The 26,789-nt window shown below is 42.8% G+C and overlaps 1 protein-coding gene across 3 annotated transcripts; it reads left to right on the top strand.

The window, feature by feature from the left end:
• The first annotated feature begins 4,683 nt into the window (after window positions 1-4,683).
• LOC105183728 (protein abrupt) lies at window positions 4,684-21,858 on the top strand. Of its 3 annotated transcripts, XM_019841706.2 has the most exons (9): window positions 4,713-5,239; window positions 6,406-6,600; window positions 6,690-6,944; window positions 7,091-7,226; window positions 7,459-7,527; window positions 20,156-20,334; window positions 20,646-20,865; window positions 20,983-21,097; window positions 21,434-21,858. In XM_019841706.2, the coding sequence occupies exons 1-9, from the start codon at window positions 5,051-5,053 to the stop codon at window positions 21,483-21,485; spliced, it is 1,410 nt and encodes a 469-aa protein (XP_019697265.1). In that variant the 5' UTR covers window positions 4,713-5,050; the 3' UTR covers window positions 21,486-21,858. The 3 variants fall into 3 exon arrangements, with proteins under 3 accessions (XP_011140358.1, XP_019697265.1, XP_019697266.1); XM_011142056.3 differs by lacking the exons at window positions 20,156-20,334; window positions 20,646-20,865; window positions 20,983-21,097; window positions 21,434-21,858 and adding an exon at window positions 8,965-10,444 and having other exon boundaries at window positions 4,684-5,239; XM_019841707.2 differs by lacking the exons at window positions 20,156-20,334; window positions 20,646-20,865; window positions 20,983-21,097; window positions 21,434-21,858 and adding an exon at window positions 18,703-19,755.
• The last annotated feature ends 4,931 nt before the right edge of the window (window positions 21,859-26,789 follow it).

The raw sequence follows: 26,789 nt of genomic DNA, 5'->3' as shown, positions 1-26,789 counted from the left end.
ATCGATCTGAAACGCTAGATCACGTATTTAGTTTTTCTGCTGTATTCTTGTGACTAATTAATTACGCAACATTGTAATTGCAGCTTGAGCGACTCTCTGCATATCGGCTAATCATATTGCATATTGATAAGATTCACACGTGTTTTCTCAGATCTGGAAACAGGTTTGCACATACGTTTTCGATTTGTACGTGTGCAAATACGTTTCATTTGCCATTATTTTCAATTATATGCGAGATACGCTTTATTGAGATGTAACTTTCGTCCTTAGGGTCATCTCTGCACGAACCCTAACACTTTACACTTGCCGCGAGCAAATTCATTTGCTTGCACAGCACAGCAGTATTAAATATTTCTTCCCCCGATAATGTAGGTAAAGAGCTGACGCAAGAAGCTGACGTCATTAATACAAAGCCGGCAATTAAGTTAAAAACAAAATGAACATTCGCTCTGCCACATGCGAGCTACAAGGCGTTTCTTCGTTTGTCGTATTCATCTTTATCGATCCGCTGTGTCAGTCTCACCGCGGATAAATCATGATTTACTCGAAATTCAGAGTAAACGCGCGGACAATTGAATCAATATATAATCGAGTCGAACAAAACACGACGGAATAAAATTACATCATTACGAATGCTGGTTCCGCGCGCTTTAATATATTCGATATAGATGTCTTGTCACGTGTGAGAGATGTTTTATGTTTCCTCGCTAAGATAAAATATATTTTACGCTGTTTAGAATTAATTGCAGCTGCAAACGTGTCGAAGCTATCGGATAAAAAAGTGACCTGGCTTAACCTGAGCGCCGAGGAACAAGTGGCTTAAGGCCGTCCACATCTATTTGAGAATCGTCATCGGAGCGTTTTCTGCACGGACTGTACATCGCCAAGTCCGTCTCCTACCAAGATTAAGGTAATGCTCGGCTGATATGATACAATAGTTATGTAGTCTTTTCAGTGCTCTATGGTGCTTCTGCCGGATGGTCGCGACATTCGCGAAGCCTCAGAATAATATTTGGAGCCGCGAAAAGGTACGACGTTACATATATTCCGTATTGCTTGACACGCCTACGCTTAATCCATCTGCGCTTACGTGAATTACGTTATGTTTCTGCCTCTTCTACGAAGCCACACGGAAGTGGGAAAACTCGTGTCTTTGGAGAAGTCTTAGGGATCTGTTTTTTTTTTTCTTCAAAGAACTTCGGAAACATTTTGTGCACACTAGTGCAACAAGAGTGAGAGAAAATATATCTGTTTCACTGTAACTTATTGCATTAGTTCAAAAATTCTTCGGAAAAAAGAAAATAAAAAACAGACCTAAAGTGTCACGGATAAAAAGTAGTTTGAACGAAAAGGTTCGTAGTTTTGACACCAGTTTGTTCACGCACAAAGTGATTTTGTGTATTAGTGTTATACACACAGCAAGGGCTTCAGCAAACTTCAACATATGACAAGCTGAGGAGGTAGAGATTTCTTTTAAGATAATGATTTTAATCATGTGCACTCACCGTAGCGTAGTATATAGTTTTTGGTTTCCACTATGGGAAACCACCACGATCACCAATGGAAGATATTCGGCATGAACTGAAATCACAAAAAGGCACACGATTAGTGTCATAGAAATTTCACCCAAAACGTTGTTCTCACTTCTAAGATACTTAGTAAAGTCAAATTATACTTGGTTGTATACTGTTAGAGACATTGTTTTAATGTTGGCAAGTTGTGTAATTCCTATAGTGATCACACCCATCTCTTTTCCCTACTAATTGTACCAAGTATGTCACTTCATAAATATGTCACTCATCTCATCTGTCACACTGTGTCCTGATTTCTGTGTGCGACACAGGAGCCTGTATTTGGTTCAGACACTGCGTGAATTCTGTAAGACACAAACATTGTGACAATACGCCTTGCTGCAGGTAACAATTTTCACAGTGACTGTGACGATGTTACATAAATCACACTACATAGGAACTACACACCGTCATTAAACAACATCTACAATATAGAAATCCTGTAAAAAGATAAAGCAAAGTGCAAGGTAGTTGGATGGAGAAAAAGTGAAGTGGACGGCGGAAGGAGGGGGTACAGAATGGAGTCTGTGCATGTGTGTGTGTATGGCAGTACAGTGGAGAATGTTCATCTTTTAGGTTAAGAATATTATATCTTCGAAAGATATACCCGGGGCAAAGTACAAGGTGCGCGTGATTACACCAGATGCTTTAACCCAGTACGGTACACCTGTCCGCCCCCTCCCTTCGTAAACTACAGATGGGCGCGTGATAAAGCCCGAGAGCGATTCGGGCGGACGGCAGGAGGATTAGATCAGCTGTTGACGTCGCGAATCGGCGACGCGTGTCATCGAACGGTACGCGTCGTGCAGGAGACTCGTGGACACGGTTCGAGACGTCCTCGTCGGTGTGTAATCGAGCACGGTCCGCTTCTTTAACGTATCGATTGAATATTCCCGCAGTAACCTTAAGCGCGCGCGACAGAGAGAGAGAGAGAGAGAGAGAGAAAGAGAGACCGACCAGGCGGTGGAATTAGGTTAAAGAACAGCGTCGCGCGAGGACAAGGCGGAGACGACGATGTCGTCGTCGTCGTCGTTTCGATCGCTTACCGTGCGTCGATGCCTGGCGCACATCCTCGCACGAGAAGCACCGTGGGACGCGCGTCGTCGACGATGCCACCGTGTGCACGTCACATCACTGATATTCCCCGTCGACGAGACCGAGACCGACACGATCCCGCGCGCATGTAGCACTCCGTGTATTCGGCTGGAAGGACCCGAACAACGCGAAACGAGTCACGAGTAGCGCCGAGAGACGAGCAGAAAGAGAGAACGAGAGCGAACCGTCGAGAAGACGCGTACCGCGTCTCACGCGACGACAGAGAGAGAAAGAGAGAGAGAGTCGAGACGTGTTAAATATAGGATAAAATTCTACCGTGCTTGCAAAATCCATGAGCGTCTCGCGGGATGCGCACACGTCCAGCTGCTCCTATCATGCCGGGCATAAACTTTTCGCCGTGATCTTAGCGACATACGAGCGGCCCTTGGCTTGGCGCGCGACTTTGGCTAACTCCACGTCAATCGGCTCGCGCGATCGAGAGAGATAGAGAGAGAGAGAGAGAGAGAAGGAGAGAGGGAGAGGAAGATAGGGAAAGAAGAGAGAGAGAGAGAGAGAAAGAGAGAGAACACATGGGCCCCGCGTTCTCCTGCGAAACTTTCGCGATGAATTATTATGACAGCACGATCCTCTCGTTCATTCGTAATTATTGGGATAAGAACACTCGGCTGCATATCGGCTGCAACGTTTTGCTCGGTATCTCGTTCTATTCTCATGTTATTCCGTCACGGTATATTACGAGCACGTCGCGCTTATTACTCATCGTTTCAGAGAATGGAGATTATACATGATTTGCTTAACAGGGAAATATATGTATAGAATACGATATCGTTAAATGTTAACGGCAAGATTTATGAAAAAAGATATTTTGAAAAAAGACCGGAATAATTAAAATTTATTAGCTCGATCGAATGTCTCTAGTGCGACTGAACGCGTTATAATCATCTTCTAATGAACTCTCTCAATTTTTTTTTTCAACAATTTTTTCAACAAATGTCAGGTTTGTTAAATTAAATGCTTATATTCTTCAATATTCATCGATACATATTTTTAATGGACGATTTTACTTTGGGAGTCACGCCCTTGTTAATGAAAAACAGAGAGAGAGAGAGAGAGAAAGAAAGAGAGAAAAATATTCCAAGTCTGTCATTTGCTCAATATTGATAATGCATCTTCTAACATCTTCTCGCCTTCTAATTGTCTAGTTAAGTGTTTCATTGATATGCGACACATGTTACGCGGATTATTACACAGTTTGATGACGAGTATTTTTGTTCTTTTGTTTCTGCGTCGAAGCGCGGCCATATTTTACATTGCACGCATACCACGAAGGGGTATTTGTAATTACGCAACACGCATGCACATGTGCACTTGCAGGATCGAAGCATTGTTGCATGTAGCTTATTATTTCCGAAAATTCGATACCCGTTTCGTCCGCCGTCAGTTTCAATAGTCGGCGCGAGAGCGCGCGCTGTCGATAGTCGATGCGCCATAAATGCGAACTTGGACGAATGGTCGCCTCGCCTAGGGACAATTCGTTCGAAATTCGATGCAATTTGCCGCCTGCGAATTTGAAACGGGAATCTCAAAGCTGGTAATTTGAGATCTTGCTATAACCTCCACGGGTTCGATTTACGGCCCGCAAGCGTCAAAAGATGCGTTTCGCGCTGAATTTCGTTGCTAGAAATTAGCATACAGATATTCTTCACGCATTAATAATGTCAAAAGTTACTGTTCGATCGAAATCACACCTATAGCTAGTCTCGCGATTTTAAACGAAATAAACGTAGAGATTGCTTTCGAAAGTATTTCGAAAGCATTGTAGAATGAATTGACTCGTGCTCTCGCTGCTAAATAACGATCATTGCGATCATTTTGGACAAAATAAAAATCATGTTGCATGGATGGACACTACACGTTTGGTCTGTGGATATTCCGCATTTTTCTACGATACAATAGTAGTGCAAATAAATTGTCCAATTGTTCGTCGACAAATAAAACATGATGTCGATCGAACTCTAAACTGAGAACCTTCACGTGTACGAGCGAAAAGCCATTCTACAAGTAAGAACGTTGTCCGATGCGAATGCTTGCTTATCGGGACGATAATCGGCGGGATGATACTCGTCCGCGTATCAAATCGCGCCGCTTTGTCACTTTTCGCGCCGGCGTTACGACGCAACACGGCGGCGCGGCCGCAGTACGCTCGCCTAGAGAATTTTTCAGCCCGACGACTGGCAACCTGGATATCGATTGTCATTATTTATATCGTACGTTTCCTCTTCAGTCATCGATTCACTTTTTACATTTTACATTTTTACAGTAATGAGAGAGTTAAGTTTTTCCCACGGGCGTATGGTACTCTAAGTTAGCCCCCACATGTGTGATCATAGGTGTTGTTGAAGGGAGTCGAGTGTGTGAAGAGAATGACGGATAGCCAGCAGCAGTTTTGCTTGCGGTGGAATAACTTTCAGGCGAACATCACGAGCCAGTTCGAGGCGCTGCGAGATGACGAGGACTTCGTCGACGTTACCTTCGCGTGCGACGGCAGGCGGCTCCAGGCGCACAAGGTCGTCCTTTCAGCGTGCAGCCCTTACTTCAAGGAGTTGTTCAAGGTTAGAAAACCATTTTCTTCCCGCTCCCCACCTTAGATTTATCCCTCTTTGCCCCGCTCACCTACACCCCTCTCCTCGTCCCGCACGCCTACCCCGTCCTTCCTCCCCCTTTCGTCCTCCGGCACGGCGGCAGTCGCTTTCCCCCCCTCTCTCTCTCTCTCTCTCTCTTCTGTCCCCTCGACCATCCATGTCACCTCTTCACCTCGCTGCCGCTTGACACCATCACCCTTCGCCCCGCGATATGTGCGTTGCGTGTGTTTGCTGCGTGTGTGAACGCACGTGAACATGCATTTCCTTCGTCTCATCTCGCGATGAATAATTCCAAAATTACACAATACCTATTTACGTGACGGCCTCTCTTACGGCGTCTTATCTTTTGGGTCGCGCGTTATAGCTTATTTCAAAGCGAGACATAATCGTGCACGCGCAGTTACGTCACGATTTGCATGATTTTTCGCCCTCCGCCCGCGCGCCGGTCGCCGCAGCCGCCGCCGCTTTTTTTGCGACAGCGCCGAACAAATTCGTAATTGCTGCCCAGTAATTAACGCGCCCACGAGAGGGGGTCGATAAATGAACAGGAGCTCGTTACGTACGTTTGTTTAATTGGTTGCGCTCGCGCTGCGGAAATGAAATTATGCAGTAATAAGTTGATGCCCGGGCTTCTATGTATTTATCTACTCTTTTTTCTTGTTTTTTTTTTAAGATATACATGCGAAAGTATATGTTTATTTAAATAATACTTATTACTGTAAGTCTACTGTCTTTAACCAAGGAAACAGTTGTAACATGGTTTAAAAATATGCGAAAATATAGATGATATGAGAAATATGCAATACAATGTTATGTCTACATAATAATGTAGCAGCTGATTTTTTTTAAATTTTGTTAGATCATATTGTAGATATTGTCGTTTGGGAAAATTAGACTGCTCTAGAAATAAATAAGATTGATACATTAAATCTTGCATATAACATGATAAACATAATTATAACATGTAATAAGCATTTTTGAATAAAAATTAATATTTTGGGAATATTTTGCAATTTCTTTTATCGATTTTGTGAATTTTCTTTCTTTCTCATTCTTCTATAATAAATAAGACTATACAATGATATTATGATGGCAACATACAACATTAATAACCATATGAAATTTATTCTTTGCAGACCAATCCTTGCAAGCACCCGATAATTTTTATGCGGGATGTAGAGTTCGAACATCTACAATCGCTGTTGGAATTTATGTACGCCGGAGAGGTAAATATCTCGCAAGCCGAATTACCTACATTTCTGCGTACCGCTGAATCTCTTCAAATTCGTGGCCTCACCGACTCTCAAAATAATCAGCACAACAACGAAAAGGTGAGTCTGACAGTTAGTTTGCCTCTGTGTGACATTCGCTTTTCTCTCAGGGCATAATGTCGCAATATATAATTCTGAATGATTTATAGCATTTGAAGACAAACAACATCCACGCATCGAATGGCCGTGGTCTGATCTCGCCAAGCTTTGACGACGAACGCAGTAAAACTCCACCACCTTCGAGCCCTCCACCACTGAAAAGGCTGTGTAAAAAAAGTGATTCACCTCCAATTTCTAGTCCAGCACCCACTGTGCCGCCTTGTGCTACCAGTACACCTCGCTCGCGCCCACTTATCGAGCCTCAAGTTCAGCTTGATTGTTACAAAGATCTCGATGTTGTTGAGGTATATAATCTTGTAACATTATGTATACATATTCGAATATCAAATATATATAATGGTGCAAGCAAACTTTTATCCATATTTGCATATTTTATATATCATGCATATTGTTGTGATACTCATTTTCAACTTGTGCTTCATACTTTCAGCCAAAAATAGAATTACCCGAATATGGCAGTGACGATGATTGCTCACCTAAACAGGACGTTAATACATTGCCCAGTGGATTTCTCAGCCTGGATGGTGGTATGGAAGTGTTACCATCTTACCCACCATCTTATCAAGGTAATTGCCTTTTACTGAAAATTTACTGAAAATTAATCAATATTTTCTAATACAGTATTTTAATATCTTTATATATCTTTCTAACATATGTTTCTCTCTCTCTCTCTCTCTCTCTCTCTCTCTCTCTCTCTCTCTCAACTTTTCTCTTGTTTATATTCTTTTCTTATAATGGATCTTATAAAGACTGGATTATATAGACTAGATGGGACCTAAATGTATGTTTTCATTTTAGGAAGCAACGTGGAAGGAGGAATGCCAGGTCCATCGCACGGGAGTACAGAGTTGAATCAGGAGCAGCAAGGTGAGTCAGAGTTTACTATTTGTTGGTAGTGCGAGCACCATTACAAACAGCAACAACCTAGCCATTACATCACAAATATCAAATGTGAGTAGAAACAAGGAAGCAGAAAGGAATCTTGATGGTTTGAAATGGTAAGCTCGTGTGTAGCTCGGTAGGTCTTGGTAGGCGGTAGGAGACATTTGACACTCGGAGGCTGTAATAGGCCTGAGTCCACAGAGTGCAGTTTGCAGTTAAGCAGCTGTGTTGTATGAACGTTACCGAAATAGCCCGGAAACTCGAATCGTTAACAACCAAGTCCTGCGTGTACATATTCGAAAGAGAAAGAAACCCCATCCCAATATGCTTTATAATCTTTTGTTTTCCTGCTTCACGCGTATATTAATGCATTATATATATATATATATATATATATATACATATATATATATATACACATACATACATACACTAGACTGTCTTGAAAAAAGTTTAATCGACAAAGAGTAATTTTGCTTATTAAAAAGATAACGCTCGAAAGATGATCTTAATGAAGACTGTCTTACAATCATTTGCTTTTTCTCGTTTACTAATTGTAAAGGCCATATTTATATGTAATAATTTTTCAAATTGGCTTGTACATATCGCTTTGAATCAAGACCATATGAGATATAAAACAACGTGATAGAAATTGTGTATTTTTTATACACAATATAAAATTGCATTAAACATGTAGATGTGTCCACGAATAAGTAGCTGGAAATGCAAGTGTTGAACGAAATAACTTTAGTTGGTATTTCCCATTTTGGCCGAAGAATAAGAGATATTTGTTTCTTGATAAAAATCTAAATGTTGTGTTTCACACACACACACACACACACACACACACACACACACACACACTCTCACACACATATTGTGTAACACTCAAAAGCATTTCAAAATTAGTGAAAACAAGACAATGTACTAGCCATGCCAGCACGTGTCATAATAATAATGAATCAGTGTCTACATGTGTTTGTAACAACATTTCTAATCGTCTTGCCTAGAGATGTCACATCTCTGCGTGATAGAACGACATTGAAATTAAAGTTATGCAATAAGCATACGAACAAGAGTTTCACTAATTACTGGTTCTCATATACTCATCGATTCATGCTTACCATTGTTTTCAAACTATATGTTTTTTCTTACTGCATTACCATTGTTTTGTCTGCCAAACATATCAGACTCATCGCATCCTTGCAAGTAATACTCTTGCGGGGGCCCTTTTTGTACTGTACCATGCAGGCAGCAAAATTGGGTAGCGCTAAATAGGGTTGTTCGCTGGTTGTTGCTGTCCTGTGGTGGGTGGTATCATTTTGATATTATACGTGGTGTGACAAGGCGTGGTGCTATGCTGTGGTAACGTGCAATGCTGTGGGCTGCTACCGGTTAGAGCAAGTTGTGTGTGTGTTGCAGCTGACCTGCGTAAACTGCACTCGCTGGACCCACGCCCCTGTCCTGTGTGCAACCGCATGTACAGTAACTTGTCCAACCTGCGGCAGCACATGCGCCTCATCCACAACCCTCAGAGTGTCACTTGCCCTCTATGTAACAAGCCATTCAAGACCAAGCTGTACCTGAAGCGTCACCTGGTCAGTTTCCACGAACTCAGTGTGGCAGACAGGCAACGTCAGGAAGAGATCTACCAGCATCAAGTTAAGGTTCAGGTCCAGGGACAGGGACAGACGCAGGTTCAGGGAGGAGCTCAGGCTCAAACTCAAACACAAGTTCAGGCTCAAACACAAGCTCAGATCCAAGCTCAGACTCAGGTGGAGAATAAGGTGCTTTTAGCGGCTCCTGCCCCACCTGTTCGGGTCACCACCGCCGAGGAAGGTGGGGGGAGCACCGTGGAACCAAAGCTCAGATCGTATCAGGCACAAGCTGGCGATAATGCTTATTCGGTAGAGGTGGCGCAAATTGGTGATTCGAAGCACTTTGCTAGTGGGATGTTGCAATTCGATGCTCCGTATCACTAATATACAGGATTTATTTATTTTTTAATCTATCGCCCAGTATCATTTTGTGATATAGTATCGAATCAAGTTTATCTTTATTGTTTAGTGAACTTGTGATTCAATAGGAAACGTATCTTCGTAGTTGTCCGACGACGAGTAGGTAGGAATAACGTTACGACACAAGGCTGATTCCGTATTTAATAATCAGATCCTGTGCAAGGGAAGAAAAATGGGGGGGGGGGCAGCACGGATGTATAATTTATGATTTTAAATCGTTTGAACGTGTGTACGCAATTCTCTCGTCACACGATACCAAGTGTCACACGAGTGGAGAACAAGAAGTCAGAAATCCGATTTACGGTCGCGCACTTCATTGTTTTCGTCCGTAACAAGACGCCTATACAGATCATTCGAATGATCATTCATTCATGATGATCGACAGTGTATATAGGTTTGGGAGACTAGTTTACGTATAAAGTCCCGTGCCTATTCATCGCAAAGATGAACGCTGATGAGGGAGAGAAACGACTAAAATGCCGATGGTGGAGCAGCCATCCCACCTCGTACTGATAATTCTGCAGCCGGATACTTGTTGTTTTATTTAATGCTATACAGTGTTATACAGACTACAGATATTTACAACAATATTATATTCTTACAGAGGATTATATTTACTTTATTATTGCAACGCAATGTGCAATGACATAGCTCGTACATGATATATTTTTCACATGCATACATTGCAATATACAGCCAATTGACAGCTCAACAGAGTAATAATATTTATTATTAACAGTTATCAACAAACCGTGATCGCAATAATGCAGCAGATTGAATTTAACAATATATAATAAGAAGGCAGTGTCTCTGCTGGTTTCCTATCTCTCTCAGCATGCCTTTAGCGGAATTTATCTCTTCGAGTATTCTATCTCTTTCAGTATATTCTGCAGGGATAGTATCTGAACATATATATATATATATATATATATACATGTATATATACTTATTTCGTTGCTTCTAAGGAAATATTTGTAGATTTCGCGTACGAAGCGCCAAGTTTAAATGATACATTTATTTTATAATTTGCGTTTACATATAATTATTGTATATCTTGCGTTTAGAAATTATATCATAATTTATGTATTGTTATATTCAAACGGTATTTAAGGATATATATTTAGCTTTTAATTTTTTTTTAATCTTTTCGATGTCATATACTCATTTTTGTGATTTTTACTACGTTTGGTTATTTTTCTGGGGAGTTCTTTGGAAATATGTCTTAGCTAAGCTTGAAAGTGAGCGTTGGTGAGCTTTTGGTATACATTTATTATCTTCGCAACACATTGGTTCTTTTTAATATTAGTTCTTTTATTAGTTTGCGTAAGCCGATTTCGACAATGATTAGCTCCTACCATAGCCAGCTTTTTGTTATCTATAAACACGCGTGTTACGTTTTAACTTCCTGTAAAAGGAGTAAACCAGCACAGATATCTGCCACACAATTCCATAGCCATAGTACCACACAGTACAACTCAGGATCTTTTATATTATATTTTACAGATGACAATAGTTCCATAAGTACGATTTATAATAGCGATTCTAGGAAATGGGGCACAGGGTATGTTCCCTAGAATCGTAACTTTTTAAGTCGTACCATTCATATGACAGGCTCCTTACCTCACATACAATCAAATTACTAAACAGATGCAGCTATATATTATTATAATATATTTACATACAACAATTTACAATAGTACTGGGAAGTTGCAACGACTGCGACTAAAACACAGATTGCCGATATTATACAAACGGTTTTTATTATCTGTTATTACATTGGTAAGTGATTGCAATGTTTTTTTACGAGTTAAATGTACTACGAATGTACATTCGAGATTTTCGTTTACGATATGAATGGATGCCCAGCATAACTAACAATTAGTACCGAAATAAGATTAGATTATAAATGTTGCATATCATATTATAATATTGTTATACATTTGCCAAGCAGTGTTACATTCATCAACTCTCAGGCCTTGGATCATACACGGGTTTCATTTCCTCCCTGGTCGATATCGAGAGACTATATCTCATGTAAAATGCACTTTTCTTTTCATATGTATATATAATACCATGTACATGTTCTCTCAGTTGAAGATCCAGCTATTTCTGTAGTAACAGTGGGGTAGCTCTCGTGCAATGAGAAACGCAGCAAACGTTTCTCCCACATTATTGCATGGGGGGTTTTTTTTTTTTTTTTTTCTTTTCTTTTTTTCATTTCTCACGTTCGTTCATATTAATAATAGATGAGAATACAGACACACGCACACAATTATCGAGATATTATTTATAAGAGCCGCCGCACTTCCGGCGCTTGCTTTGCATTATCGTTTCGTTATTATTACTCGATCCTTCGCCTGAGATCCATATACTATGTATATCAGAGTGATGTGTTACAGAATGTCACATAATAGTAAGCATCATTTGACAGACCGGACTTCGCTGGGCATTAAAACCGGTTACCTAGCTAATATCACAATACAATTCCCACACACTCACTGTTATAATTGCGATTATATTGCGAACTCAGATGGTGTGCGAACATTCCGTAATCCGCATCACGGAGACAGTAGATAACAAAACCAAAACAAAACATAACATGACAAAAACCAAAATGCAAGGCAAAAACGAACGGCAAAAATGACGGTTTCGGCGATCGTGACATGATGCACACTTACAGCCAGCCAATAGGAAAAAATGCAAAACTCGCGAAGAACCCCGCATAGTATTTTTGGGTCACTAACACACAATACAGTTTACCGTATATTAAATGAAAAGGGATATCGCGACGCGGCGCGCATCTCGCGCCGTGAGGTGTGTCCCTTTGTGATGAGATACAAGAACAGAGTACTTGCCACTTTTCCAAGAAAAAGAATAAAAAAAAGTAACTCGATGAGTAGGTACAGAAAGCTCACTGGAGAAGTATCTTTTGTCTGCGATAATAAGTTTTAACTTTGTCCTACTGCGGTTTTTAGCACATTTGTATCATGCGTTGTTATCAACTATTATTATTGCTATTACGATAACTACTACCGCTATTATTACTACTACCGATACTATTACTACTACTACCACTACTACTACCACTACTACTACCTACCATTACTACTATTATTACTACTACTATTACTACTACTACTACTACTACTACTACTACTACTACTACTACTACTACTACTACTACTACTACTACTACTCTCCTAATACAATTGCTATCATTACCGTCGTTCATTTAAAAGCTTTGGACGCATCTGTATACGTCTGTTGTCCCGAGGGATGCTTTTACGTTCGAAAGGATCGAGAGAGACGCGGTAGTGTCTCGCGCCTTATAGCACAAAAACCGTGACGGATGCTATCGCGTGTCTTTCCCGCGGGCGAGATCATACTACTTTGAGAGAGGAAGGGAGCGAGAGAAGGGGAGAAAAAGATACGTATTTCGGTTCTCAGCATCGCGCGCCCCGATACGCGCGTTGCTCCTTTTCGATCGTAAGAAACCAATATCTCTTAGCGCATTTAATTATGTGTTGTATATATGTACATTATTATGCAATTTGTATGCGCGTCACAAAAAAAAAAGAAAGATAACTCGTGTATTCGATCGCTAGTTATTCCTAATAGACGTAGCTGTAGGCGGTGTTACTTTGATTCGAAATAATATACGGTTTCTCTTTTGAGCGACGGATATCCCCTTGTGCGTCGCGAGGCATAGCTTCGCAGCTCCGATTTAATTTTCACACTATTGTTTACCCCCGGTAATTCCAAACGCGGCGAAATTGTAGTCTAGTCATTGAAAACGACGTCTTGATGAGTTTGTTCGCTTCTCTTACGCTGTGTCGCGCATTCATTGTCGCACTATTGTTCGGATTAGTCGGACGAAGGAAACACGCGTTGTCAGTATTAATTTTAGAATTTACTAACTGTTATTACGAAGATTACGAGTATTAAAGCAGCTTCTCTTTATCCTCTGTTTTGTAAAAGTATTATTTTTTGGAAATATTTTTAATCTACTCTATCGCTCCTAAGGTTACAATTTTTTTTACTTCCATGTATATATTTTTTCGGTTAGCTCTCATACACTCTTATTCTTTAACGTGACAAACACCCGATGCGACGAACGCAGGAGTGTAATCGTATTAACTCATTATAGGATAACCGTCGATCTGCGGCCACATTTTGTTCAGAATATTTACTATAATATAATATTTCAGTACTTAATACTTTTAATCATCATTTTGTCATCATGTTATCACTATTATTTTTCTATGACTGAAAATATCATAAGTCTTTACAATGGATTTTTAACTTTATGTTGATATACGAGCTTAGTGCGAATTATAGGCAGCCCATTTTTCAGAAATAGCGATATTATATTATGCATCGTATAAAGCATATAAAATTATTTATCTATATTGAGAAGACGTTAGAGGATGAAGGCATTGTGACGAGAATTGGAAATATCAACGCTACGAAGGCAAATAAGAAGCATCGTGATGTCTCTTCGTTCGAACGAGAAACCGCATTCTCTTAACGCAATATATTCTGAATAATTTTCTCTTCTTTTCGTGTAAATTTTGTTCCCGATCGACTTTTGTCGATCTCCCTTACGAGTGTACTTTTTCAAAAGTTATATAAGCTTAAGATAGAGCTAGATTTTAGTATGTGCGCGAGAGGTAAAAGTGCGAAATTTTCGATGTAAATAGCGGCAACTTTTCCAATACGATCGTATCGAGGATACAAATATTTCGCTTCTGAAGTAGTCACACGCTAATACTTAAGTACGATATTTATTCGAATCATGGCGTATCTGAAGTAAGTTATCCTCTAAGTAAACGGGAAGGTCAATAGCGTCTCGTGCTGTCACACGTATAATTATATATAACGGCAATCGCATTACAAAAGTATACATACGACTGATTTTCGACGAGTGCGAGTGTGCGTGCGCGGTATGTACTGTAGAGGTATAAGAGAGATGAGGGAAGAATAAGGAAAGTGAAGTACAGTAGCTTGTACTTGGCGGAATTTCTGAGCAGATAATTGATGAGAAAATTCGTGTCCCGGTTTGAATGTCTCCTCGCCGCGTGTGAAAAAAAAGGAAAAAGAAAACGAAAGATAACGCTTGTGCGAGGGACAACCTATCGGAATTCCTGATAGAAACTCCAAGGTCGTATCTATGAGGAGAGCTGATTCCGCAGCAATAGTTGGAGACTTTTGTTGTTTAATATATATATTTATATATATATATATATATATAGAGTTTTTCGAAATATAACAAGCGAAAATCTTTCGATATGAAATTTCGCTCGTTAGATACTTTGTCTTTTCTTCTTTCTTTTAACATTTAGATAGATTTTGATAAATTCAACGGTCGAGAGAAAATGTGCCCTTGTCAGTTTCTATCAGGACACATGCTAAGTGTAGCATTTTGTAGTCACAAAAGCGATAGGATAAAGAAAAAATCGATAAAGTGCTCTTTTTAGACTGAGTTACGGGCTCTACGAAAGTGACTTGTTATTGGCTTAATGTAAACGCGACGGATATCGACGGAGGAAGAATGCAAATTCTCTAATTTACGCTTCGAGGTGTAAATCTTTCCTTTCTTCGACAAGCAATTATCTGGACAGAATGAGCTCTGCATCAAAAAAAGAAAAGAAAAAAAAGAACGCGAATTTATAATGCGACATTTATCGAGAAATGTATATTTTATTTTCAGTTAGTGTGTCTCTTCGTAATATTTTCCCCCCTTGAGATTTGATACGCCACGATACTTTATTTATTATAAAACTATGCGGTATTGTGTTATATTTAACTGACTAGCAGTCGGTGATGGGCTCAAGATGATTTGTCAGTATCTGGATACATGTGCGGACACTACCTACCAGATTTATTCAGATTTGTATCGATAAGGACATTCTATCTCGTGTGTGCAACTTTTACGATTTTCAAAGGTCGTTATCGCGGACTCTCGTCGAGAAATTATTGTGTTCCCTATTTCTTTACGCCGCTACAAGATATGCTAATGTAATTTTGACTTTCAATAATGTCCGATAGATTAGTCTCGATCAAACTTTACACACACACACACACACACACACACGCGCGCGCGCGCGCGCGCGATCATCAGAAAGTCTGACATAATTCCCTCATTAATATTTTCACGACGCATATTCGCGTCACACGCAGCCACTGTTTCTTGCATTGTTTTCTTCATTTTTTCATTTCACGCGCGAGCAAATCACTGTTGATTCTTGTCAATACTACTGAGCGTAATCACACATATATGCGGAGACGGCATTCGTGCACATGTATCCGAGGCCCAACACTACGAGTAACTTAAGCATCATTGAGCTTGCATCGAATGCGCTTGCAATTTACTGCACATACGCTGCACTTAATTTATCGGAAACTATCCGGAGCAAGACTTGAACCTTTGTGCATGGCGAGAAGCGTCGCGGGCGGTTATTATTTCCGAGCGCTCTTTGCGATCGTCGCGGCTGTTCGAGTTACAACGCGGACGCGACTATCGTGATTATTAGACGAAATTATTCAGAGGCTATGTTCCCAGAGAATTTGTTATTCGTTATGATAGCTTCATTTTTATTTTTTTTTATTTTTTTTTATTTTTTTTATTTTTTTTTTACGCGCTACGATCGTTATCATCAGAGAGAGATTGCGGGGGACGAAATTAAAATAAATATTTCGACGATCGATGCAAATGTGATATTTGCGAGGACAAGTAGTATTGTATTTTGCCGTCCATATTTTACGCTTTAGAATGATTTCATTAATTTTGGCCAATTTTACCGATGTTAATTAATTACGAGACATTTCAACAGAGGTTTGTGCCGATTCCACCGTATCGTTAATTTTAATTTTTAGAAATTCTAAAACAGAATATTCATAGTTCGCGCGGGAGAGTTATGTTACGAATACGAGTTGTTTGCATTTTTGGTTTTGCTGACAGATGAATTTTTTGTAGGATGAAACGAGAATGCACAAACCAATTGAGTTGGGAGAGCGTTCATTTTAATGTGGGAAGATTACTCTCGTTTAATAAGCCGAAGACAGCTTATTAACTGTCTCGGCGATATTAATCGCCCGGGTTACATTCGGGTGAGAAGCATTCTCGCTTCTTATTATTCTAAAGTGACGAGAGACTGTTCCGAAAATGCATAAACGGTTAATGGAGCGAAATAAAGAGAAGGAGAGAACGAGAGAGAGAGAGAACGAGAGAGAGAGAGAGAGAGAGAGAGAGAGAGAGAGAGAGAGAGAGAGAGAGAGAGAGAGAGGGAGAGGGAGAGAGGGAGAGAGAGAGAGGGAGGGAGAGAGAGAAAGAGAGGGGGGAGGGAGAGAGAGAGAGAGAGAGAGAGAGAGAGAGAGAGAGAGAGAGAGAGAGAGAGAGAGAGAGAGAGAGAGAGAGCTTGCGAAGGATCGCGGCACTGTCGGGCCGCAGCATGCAGAAACGTATACATGTATACACGTGTGTTAATTTCGCTAGCGACAGGTGCATCAAGTAGCCATAGGTCTGTAATCGAGTGTGCTTTCCTCCTCACCTTTCCCCATTTTTGTGACGTATAGAAAGAACACGCGAGCCTCATTATATTTCATTGTAATGTCGATACTGTCGACGAGGCGAGAGGCTGTCATTCGTCATACATTTCGATCGACACGGGTTTCTTGCAATTTCCGCAAATACCGTACTAAGCGTAATCTTATTATAACACGATAGCGATGTTCCTATTTTACGTTCGTGTTTTTTCATACGTTTCGGTCACGAAGAGGGAGAGAGAAAGAGAGAAAAGGGGAAAAAAAAAAGAACAGAGAGAAGAAAAAGAGGAATGAAAAAGACCATTCTCAAATTATTGCTACATCTCGGCTATAACGACAAGCAAATTCCCGTTATGATCGCGAATACGAGACTCTTCGTCTGGCTTAGCGCAGTACCCCGTCGTAACGATTCGTTCTGTACCCGAAATTTTGTCAAACGATAACATTTGAATAAAGTAATTCACATTTGTACGTAACATGTGCGTCACGTTATTTTTCTACGAGAAGCTCTACTTCTACGCGACTCTCGCGCGAGCTGCAAGATGCGTCAGGCGTCACGATTGATCTTCGATATAAATAATTCATGATATGTGCACCTGGGTCTCTTTACGCGGTGGATGCGTGTCGTGTAAGAAGAAAAAGTTGTATAAAACTTGATTAGCGACAAAGTACGAAACTTGCGTTAAACTAACGTAAACTGTGCAAAAAGAAGCGATTTAAAATGTAGAAGATGCCTCAGCTAAAGACATTGTATTTAACAAACGCGTAAAGGAAAAGTTAATGCGTTGAGGAGAAGGAAAGAGAAATAATATCTTGCAAGAAGATAAGAATCGCGTGTCGAGAGAATACCGTGTAAAAAACCCAGGTGTATATATATATATATATACACACATGCGTACATACACATACACATACATACACATATATACTTGAATATTCTTGAATATACGCAGGCACACACACGTTGTCGTAGCATATCGAGCAATTTCACGACATAGAGGCACAAGTTGAAGGTATCACGACCGCTCTGTAAGATACAACCAGGCATCCGGATACCTGGATGAGAGGAAGCGATGGCTCTGAAACGCGCGATGCTAGCTAGCTAACTGGAATCTCTCCCAAGCGGAGAGACACATGTTCCCAGCCACGATGTCTCAAGATATCCCGTCGCGTCCTGCAATTGTCTCGCAATAGTCCTGCGTGTTGCTCTGCGATTCGGAAATCGGCTTATAAACCATAAGTCTTAACTAACAATCTTACGTAACAGCTACTGACTGCGGAGTGCGAGGAAAGAGGAGAGGGACGGAGAAGAAGGCGAGAAGCGCGAATAGAGGAGGCGGAAGAGATGACGATGACGATGATGGTGATGATAATGATGATGATGATGATGATTATGATGATGACGATGATGACGATGATGACGATGATGACGATGATGATGACGATGAGAACGACAAGGATGATATTGAGGAGGAGGAGGAGGAGGAGAAGGAGAAGGAGGAGGAGGAGGAGGAGGAGGAGGGTGATTGGTGGCTGACGGCGGAATGGATGGATGGATGGAAGAACTAATCTAGATTGGTCGGCTGGTGTGTTGCAGCCGGCTTCGGTGCGGAGGGAGCGGGACCGTCGGCGTCGTTATCGATATCGAGTATACCCGGGGCGATCGGTGTCGCGGAGCCGGTCGGCACTTGGGATTCTCCGCGGCTTTGCCCGCTCTGCGCACGTGTCTACAGCAACAACAGTAATCTCCGCAGGCACCTCAGATCGGCCCACTCGACCGCCCCCGATTTGCTCAAGCTGACGTCGTTGCAACGGCGAAGCATGGTGACGTTGCCGCAGCCACCGTCGACCCTGATCCTCGCCACTGTCTCCTCCTCCGCCTCCTCCGTCGGAGGCCCGTAGTGGCCGTCGAGTTGTCGAGAGATCAGCTGAGAGGTCAAGAGTACAGCCCAGGACGTCGGAAGAGTCCGTCACGTCGACGATCACGGGACGTAACCGGGCGACGACCTGGGTGGTCGTCGACGAGCAACCCACCCAGCGACATCCGAGCGAAGATGAATCAGCAGGACGATGTGCCTGCGACGAGCGAAGCCGGTGCAAGCGCGATCACAGCGATACGATGACTGTTCTTCTTGATGTTAAATTGGTGTATCGCGAATATCGATGAAACTAGAGTAGAGTCTCGATTACTCCCCGGTGGACTCTACATGGAGAGTTGGAAGAAAGACGGTGGGAAAGAAAGAAAGGATCGTTAGTAGTGTTTCGTTGTGAAGAATCACGAGCGGTGGATTTATCGCGATCGTTCTCGCAGAATGTTAAGGTGGACTTTGCGGATGTTCGATGAGAAGTTCGCGATGATAATTTTATTTTAATTTACCTTGGTCTCTGTATGTACAGGCAGAAACCCGATCCCCGTCTTTCATGATCGACCGGGTGTCGAATCGGTGTTATAGGAGATATTTGCAATAAAATACCGAACACTGAGCCTTGACTACTGAATAATAATGTGACGACTCGAAGTACCGATGTTCTTGCGAAGATGTTGACTTAAGAGCGGCCGTATGGATTTTTCTTTCACCCGCTCACGATCATTCCTATAATTGCGGCATTGACACTTTTCTGTAGCTCGAACTATATATTATGACGCAAATGAATTTTCTTTCTTATATGACGGAAATAAAGGCATTTTTGGCAGAAAAAAAGGATCTCATGCTCTCGACCGACCCGAGAAATATCCAAAATATCAGCTGAAGACACACACACACATGCATTCTGCGTTCCTCGTCAAACCATCTGGATGACGTCTCTTTCTTGTCACTTGTCGATACATTCTGCGCTGTATTGTTGCAAGAGATCATTCTTGTGACTCTTCTCGCGATTCCGAGGAATGTTGATGTTGATGTAATGGCAATCATCCCGTGTCGACTATTAGCACATACGTATTTAGCAGGCGTAGCTGCTGCACAGTAGTCGAAGAGACGAAGTCGTTCGACTCTGTCCGTCGAGCATAGAGAATTAAACGTATACCCTTGCACGATTGATGATTGCAGCGCGAAGAGTACGTCGCGGTAGACCGCGACTCGGTACCAGAGGCGGCAAACACTTGTCGCCGTCGGTTCACAGAAACTCGCCCTCCAGAAACGACTGGCTGCCTTTGGACATGAGAACAACCCCGCCGGCGGCGATGCCCGCCTTCCGCGGATTCGAGGAGTCTTCGTCGGACGGTGTGGTCAGTATCGCGCTTCGTTTTATGTCATTACACTTTATGGCTGCGGGGACTTCTCGCATTCGATCTTGCCATCTCAATCTTTGGTCCCTCGTGTGGTCTCTCTGGACCAAGTTTATCTGACCAAGTGGTCCGATCGATCGCCCGTTTCTCTTCATTCAGGCTGCTCATATTTTTAGACTCGCCGTCTCTCCTCTCTCTCTCTCTCTCTCTTCACCTTTTCATCCTCTTCCAAGTTTTTCATTTTTCAAGATGTACACACAGGTGATGTGTCGTGGCGTATAATTTGAACGCGCTCCTCGTGTTTCTCGTAGGTCCACCTGGGCGAAGGTATAGCCGTCTGCGAGGAACAACTGAGGGCCGTCAAGTGGAGCGATTATCGCAAATTGACACGTGGATTAGCGGCGATACTGTTCAGCCCGACGGAGCTGGCCACGTGCTCCGTTACCGGTCAACGTTGGAGCCGCGCCGGCACAGCTACCGAACGTCCCGTCAAACCTGCCCTGGACAGGGCCAAAGTTCAAGCCATTATATGTGAGTACACGATGAAACGATGAGAAACGCCGGGCGGCTGCGTCTTCGCGCTCTTCCGAATCTTTTCTTTTCCGATCGAATTAAGCTAGTCCGCTATTCTCTCCCGTTACTTTACAGCTTACGTGACGTCAAGGTTTCCGTCAGTGGACGTCAGCAGCGTGAAGCAAGTGTTGGCGTACAAGTGCAAAGAGAATTCCACCGCCCTCAAGATGAAGTCTATACGATACATATGGTGAGCCCTGCACTTTCTACGTGTTGCCCTTTGTTAACACATTCACTGCCACGCGTTACGTGAGTCCGATGCATTCATGGATGCGTGATGGACCCGTTAACCGGCTTTCAGAAAATGCTATAACACTAGTACCGAATATCGATATCGTGTAGAGAACAAAAATATGTTAGGCGCTACGCCATGGTAAGTGTCGTCGAGAAACAGAAGGAAACGGAAAAGAAACTGGTAGTGTTAACGTGTCAAGGAAGGACGAGGCCCGCGCGCCTGATCGCGATTGTCAACAAATTCCAGATCTAATTTCGACATCTCTCTCCCTCTCTCTCGCGTTTGTTTCAGTGATAGGCAAGACACGGATACATCACCGCGAGCCGAGCCCGAGGACAAGTGAGAGGGGGCACAGGGTGCGTGCAGGGTGCAGCCCGCTTCTCAGTTTCGTCGCGTCCTCCCGCACCCTCCATCCGACACGGTCCGCTCTCCGCAGAGCTCCCAGAGCCAGCAAGACCACGGCGACCGTCGTAATAATAATAGTAGCAAACAATGTGTCGACCAGCCGCGTCGCAGTCACGCGGAAGAACACGCGAACGAGTCGTCACCCGCGTCATCTGCGCGCGCGGGCCTCGAAGGGCTGGTGGTGCCCTTGCATACGCTCCATGGCGTGTTTCATTCCACCCTACGGACGGCGACGGCTTCGTATATTTAATTTAGCCGGGCTGACGACGACGACGACGACGACGACGACGACGACGACGACGACGACGACGACGACGGCGACGACGACGACGGCGACGACGACGACGACGACGACGACGACGGCGACGACGACGACGACGACGACGGCGACGACGACGCGACGACGACGACGACGACGACGACGACGACGACGACGACGACGACGACGACGACGACGACGGCGACGACGACGGCGGCGACGGCGACGACGACGACGACGACGACGACCATGACGCGATCCCTTCCCCGCAAGGCCCGGGACGGCAGAATCAGGTCTGACGAAAAGGGAGCCGAGCTTCTAATCGTTTCGGGATATCGACTGTCGCGATATCGTAGTGGGCTATCTCGAACAGTCGTTTGTCTTCTTCATTTGTACCCTTCCGCCGCGAAAAAGAAACGAGGGAAAATTCGCGGGAATCTTAATCGTAGGAGGGACCGGCTCTCCTTTTCCCGGACGTTCCACGAAGAGACATTTCTTGACACGCTTATGTTTCCAGCAACTCGCGAAGCACAAGCACGGTAGATGAAATTCGCTGAGTGGTCACCACGTAGAACATGGTGCACGACATGTTCGTGACGGAGTCGGACGATGGAGTCGTTTCGAAAGGAGAAGGAAGAATTGCGGGAAGCGCGCGAGAACATCGCGCGGTTGCTCGGCAAATCGCGCGCTGCAGCGAGAGAGTAGCAGCGTTGGGTGGAATCTTATAGAGCGTCGTACTTTGAGTATACGTTGTCATTTTTGGAAGCTGCTGTTTGGTTGCTTCCGTAGTGATTCAAAATATATACATATACATATATTATAAATCGTGACCGCGCGACACAGCTCCGGAAGGATTCGTGCACTTTTAGTACGGTCGAGAAAAGCGTCGTCGACATCGGACTAAACGAAACGTAACGGGACAATTGTCTTTTCCGTTTACGAGCACTCGAGGTAACAAAATACGGATTAAAGGATTAATACATGGCTGAGCTCTTGCCTCTTGAGGGGACCGTCCCTTCGTGTGCTCACCTCCTTCTTGCCGATAGGTAAGTCGTGCATTTTTTTTTCTCTTGTCCATGCAATAAAACGATGAAATGGAAACCTGCCACGCGTTGCTTAAGGAATGCGTACAGAGACTCGTGGACGGATACAAGATAGTGAGAACGAAGAACGTGCTGCCCCACGAAGGGACGGTTTTGCGCAAGACTGCTCGTATTAGGAGGATTTCTTTGGTTTTGGCTGTGAGCTACGACCACATGCGAAGGGGGAGACCCGTGTGGCTGATAATGAAAGAGAACGCACCTCTGCGGAGGGCGCGTGATAAATAGTGAGAAGGCAATATTGTAACAAAAAAAGAAAAAGAAAAAAGTAACGTTATTAAAAAAATAGCAAGGTCGGACGGCCCAGTCCGATCCTACCGGGATACAAGGGTAGACTTTCATATAGAATACGCCTAATATAAAAAAATATAATATATATATATAAAATAATATACATACATACATACACATATATATATGTGTGTATATATATATATATATATATAAATGTATATGTATGTATGTATGTATGTATGTATGTATATATATATATATATATATATATATATTACTATATATTGAATATTAACGAAAAATAGATGAAGTTATATATATATATATATATATTATTTGTTGGGAGAGCATATTACATATATATATTACACATATTTAATATATTTAGGATATTTATTTGTTGATTTGGTGATATATATATATATATAATAATATATGATTTTTATAAAGGCTCGCGCGCGCGGCATGGAGAGGCCGGCCTATAAAGCGTTTCAAGAAAAGAAAAAAGAAAAGAAAAAAGAAAAAGGATCATAGCGAAAGATGGACACGAGTGCATGCAGATTTTAACGACGATATATGTGTAACATTGAAGTGTTAAGAAAAAAAGAAAAAGTGTTCTCGCACGATTGCGTCTTTCGTCGATCCGATCGTCGCAGTTTGGCGTGACAATTATCATCTGCGACGCATCGAAGCAGTTCGATAACAAGTGTGATCGTGCAATACCGTCTTCTACGGCATTCGAGGTTTTATCGATTCTTTCGTCTGGCGAAACAACCTGTTCTTTGTTAATCACATGACTGGTCGGCCGATTAAGCCCGGTTCAGATTACCTGCGGAACTCTCAACGTCGTCTTAACAACGAAAGCGATAGCATTCTTACGACTATGTGATAAGTGATAGCGACGCGAAGGAAAGGATTAATTGTCGATTTTTAACGTCTCACTGCTGCACCACGATCCAATCTTCTCAGTGGAGGTGGGATTGATATTTTACCGATGTAAAGCATAACTCGATTGGTGGTAGCGCGATTGCATGTTATGCCCGATAACGATATAACCAATCGAACAGCCTAAAGTAAGAACAGCCATTGTATCGTTGGCCTAACGTCATCCTGCATCATTTGCGAGCGGTTCAATCGCGCGGTAATGTCTTTTTCTTTTCTTTTTTTATCGTCGAGTCCACTTGTGTGGAATTGTTTTATTTTCACGCTTCATTTTTGTTTTCACGCATGCATCAATCATACGCGAATCAGCAGAGCCTGAGGGAACTTTTTCTTTTATTTTTGTTCAATTTATTTTTTTTTATTCATACCTCTTATTTTACACAAATATGTCACGAGGGGTGGGGGTGGGGGTGGGGGTGGGGGGAGGATATCCTGTCCAGAAAGAAGCAGGCGGAAAACACTGAATCGGTCTTAATTGCGGTACTCATTGCAGTCTCTTGCTTCAGAGAAACACGCTCCACGTGACAGCAGCGAGTGTGTATATATATTAGACGTATTCATGCATGCGCATCGTATACACACCCACACTCACACCCACACGTACACTTAATCTCGTTCAAAAAGCTCGCGGTGCTTTTGCGAACTTGCTTGCACATTGGCAAGAGATTACAGGGGAAAGGAAAAATTCTTTTTATTTACGTAGATCGTGGGAGACCGAAGACCGGAAAATTTGAACGGCCACTTAGCAAGACGGAGATTTGTCGCGACCCTCTCGATCGGACAATTTCGCAGGGAATTTATTTACTCTTCGGTCGACAATTCGGTCGAAAATAAATTTCGTCAGTCACTGTACAGAACCTGATTTGAAAGTTTACTCAATAGATTCACACTTAAGGAACACGATATTGATTCGCCATCACCATCGTTTGTCAACGTTTGATAACGTTTCAAAGACATTGCAACTCTGTCAAGAAACGAACGCAACATCATCGATGCGGCGAGCGAGACTCGTCTCTATCGGCTTTATTCACGCGCTTTACTTAAATATTATATCTTAATCTATTGATATTTTCCCGTGCAACCACCTGCCGGCAGTGTTGCGTTTACTCGCAACTAGCGATTTGTGTATCGTCTTGTCGACCAAACTTTTGCTCTATTCCTTCGCATTTCTCACAAATGCTACATAAATGCCCCTTCGCCGACATCGCGACTTTGTCATTCTACATGTGCTTACACATACATACACAACATACGCAAACACACGCATACACACACACACACACACACACACACACACACGCGCGCGCGCGTGTTATATACGGAAAAAGATACGCGACGAGACACACAGAGTGGTGGCAGTATATACGGCTAACTAACGGCTTTCGACTCTTGGATCGTTCACATAGTCACCCGCCCTCCACTCCAGTAGAAGTAAACGAGCTTGTAAATATTCTCCATAATGTGTTATTATGATTACGAAATAACGACGATAACGGTGAGATACACGCACCGGGGGAGGAGGAGGAGGAGGAGCTCCTCCTCGCGAGCGGAGCCCCTCGCAATTACCAATAGCGCCTACGACTATTAATACGGTTAGCGTATCGCTCTGAGAACAGAGAATGGACCTTCGTGAGAGAGTGCGAACCGTCTATCTATCCCGGCAGCCGCGCGACGTGTCACTTTTGTCACATTTGTGGAATTCAATTAAGCCGACGGTGAAGACAAGTACGCGCGCGCTCGCGCACTACGCGGGGAAACCCGCGTATAGGACCTTGGCCAAAAAATAGCTGAAGCACCTTTGATAAATACGTAGAAACACCGTGCCAACGAGGCGTGCATAATTTCAGAGTCCACTTTTTTTTCCTCGGATCACGAGGGAGTAAATGTGTGCATACTTACTTGTGTACTAAGCATACCATAAACAAAGCTAATTTCCAACGAAGCAAATTAATGAGACGGAATCGTTATACTACATTATACGTATATAGATAATTCGCGGAGTACGTTTTGAAGGAAGAAAAATACAAGGTATCGAACGATGGAGTTAAGTGAGCGAGAGGAAGGAAGAAAGAGAGTGAGGGGATGAGAGAGAGAGAGAGAGAGAGAGAGAGAGAACGAGTTGACTGGACACAAGTAACATACTCCATGCCTTATAATAATAGGTAATACAAGTATGTGTAAGATGCATAGATAGATCTATTGAGATAGCGAATTAATTATAAGATTTAGAAAGAAGGAGAGCGGGAGCGAAAGAGAGAGAGAGAGAGAGAGCATATTGTATCGGCGCACTTGGCGATGGGAACTAGATCGTTGCAATCCAACGGGAAAAAGTCTTTGATCTCGTCGTGCGACAGCATCCGAGAGGTTTGCGAAGCTCTAGTGAGATTAATAAATTCTTAGGCGAGGTCTCTTGGATTCCCAGCGCTACGTGCGCGTCTTTGTAGACGACAGGTGAACGCTAATCAAGGTGTTTGGGCGAACGAAGACGCACGATTGACGGCGAAAGGAGCGACTGTCTCGCGCGCAAATGCGTACCCTCCTGCTTTCGTCTCTCTGCTCGATGATATCTCCGGCATTATCGACACTCTCGAAATCCCAGCGATTCCACAATTGTCCGACAACGTTAGAGAGAGAGAGAGAGAGAGAGAGAGAGAGAGAGAGAGAGAGAGAGAGAAAAAAGAAAACATAGAGAAGGAACGCTGAAAGT

The sequence above is a fragment of the Harpegnathos saltator genome, unplaced genomic scaffold, assembly GCF_003227715.2.
Source record: "Harpegnathos saltator strain DR-91 unplaced genomic scaffold, Hsal_v8.6 scaffold672, whole genome shotgun sequence".
NCBI lineage: Eukaryota > Metazoa > Arthropoda > Insecta > Hymenoptera > Formicidae > Harpegnathos > Harpegnathos saltator.
The sequence above is the reverse complement of the archived record's forward strand: the minus strand, read 5'-3'. Positions and strand labels throughout refer to the sequence as shown.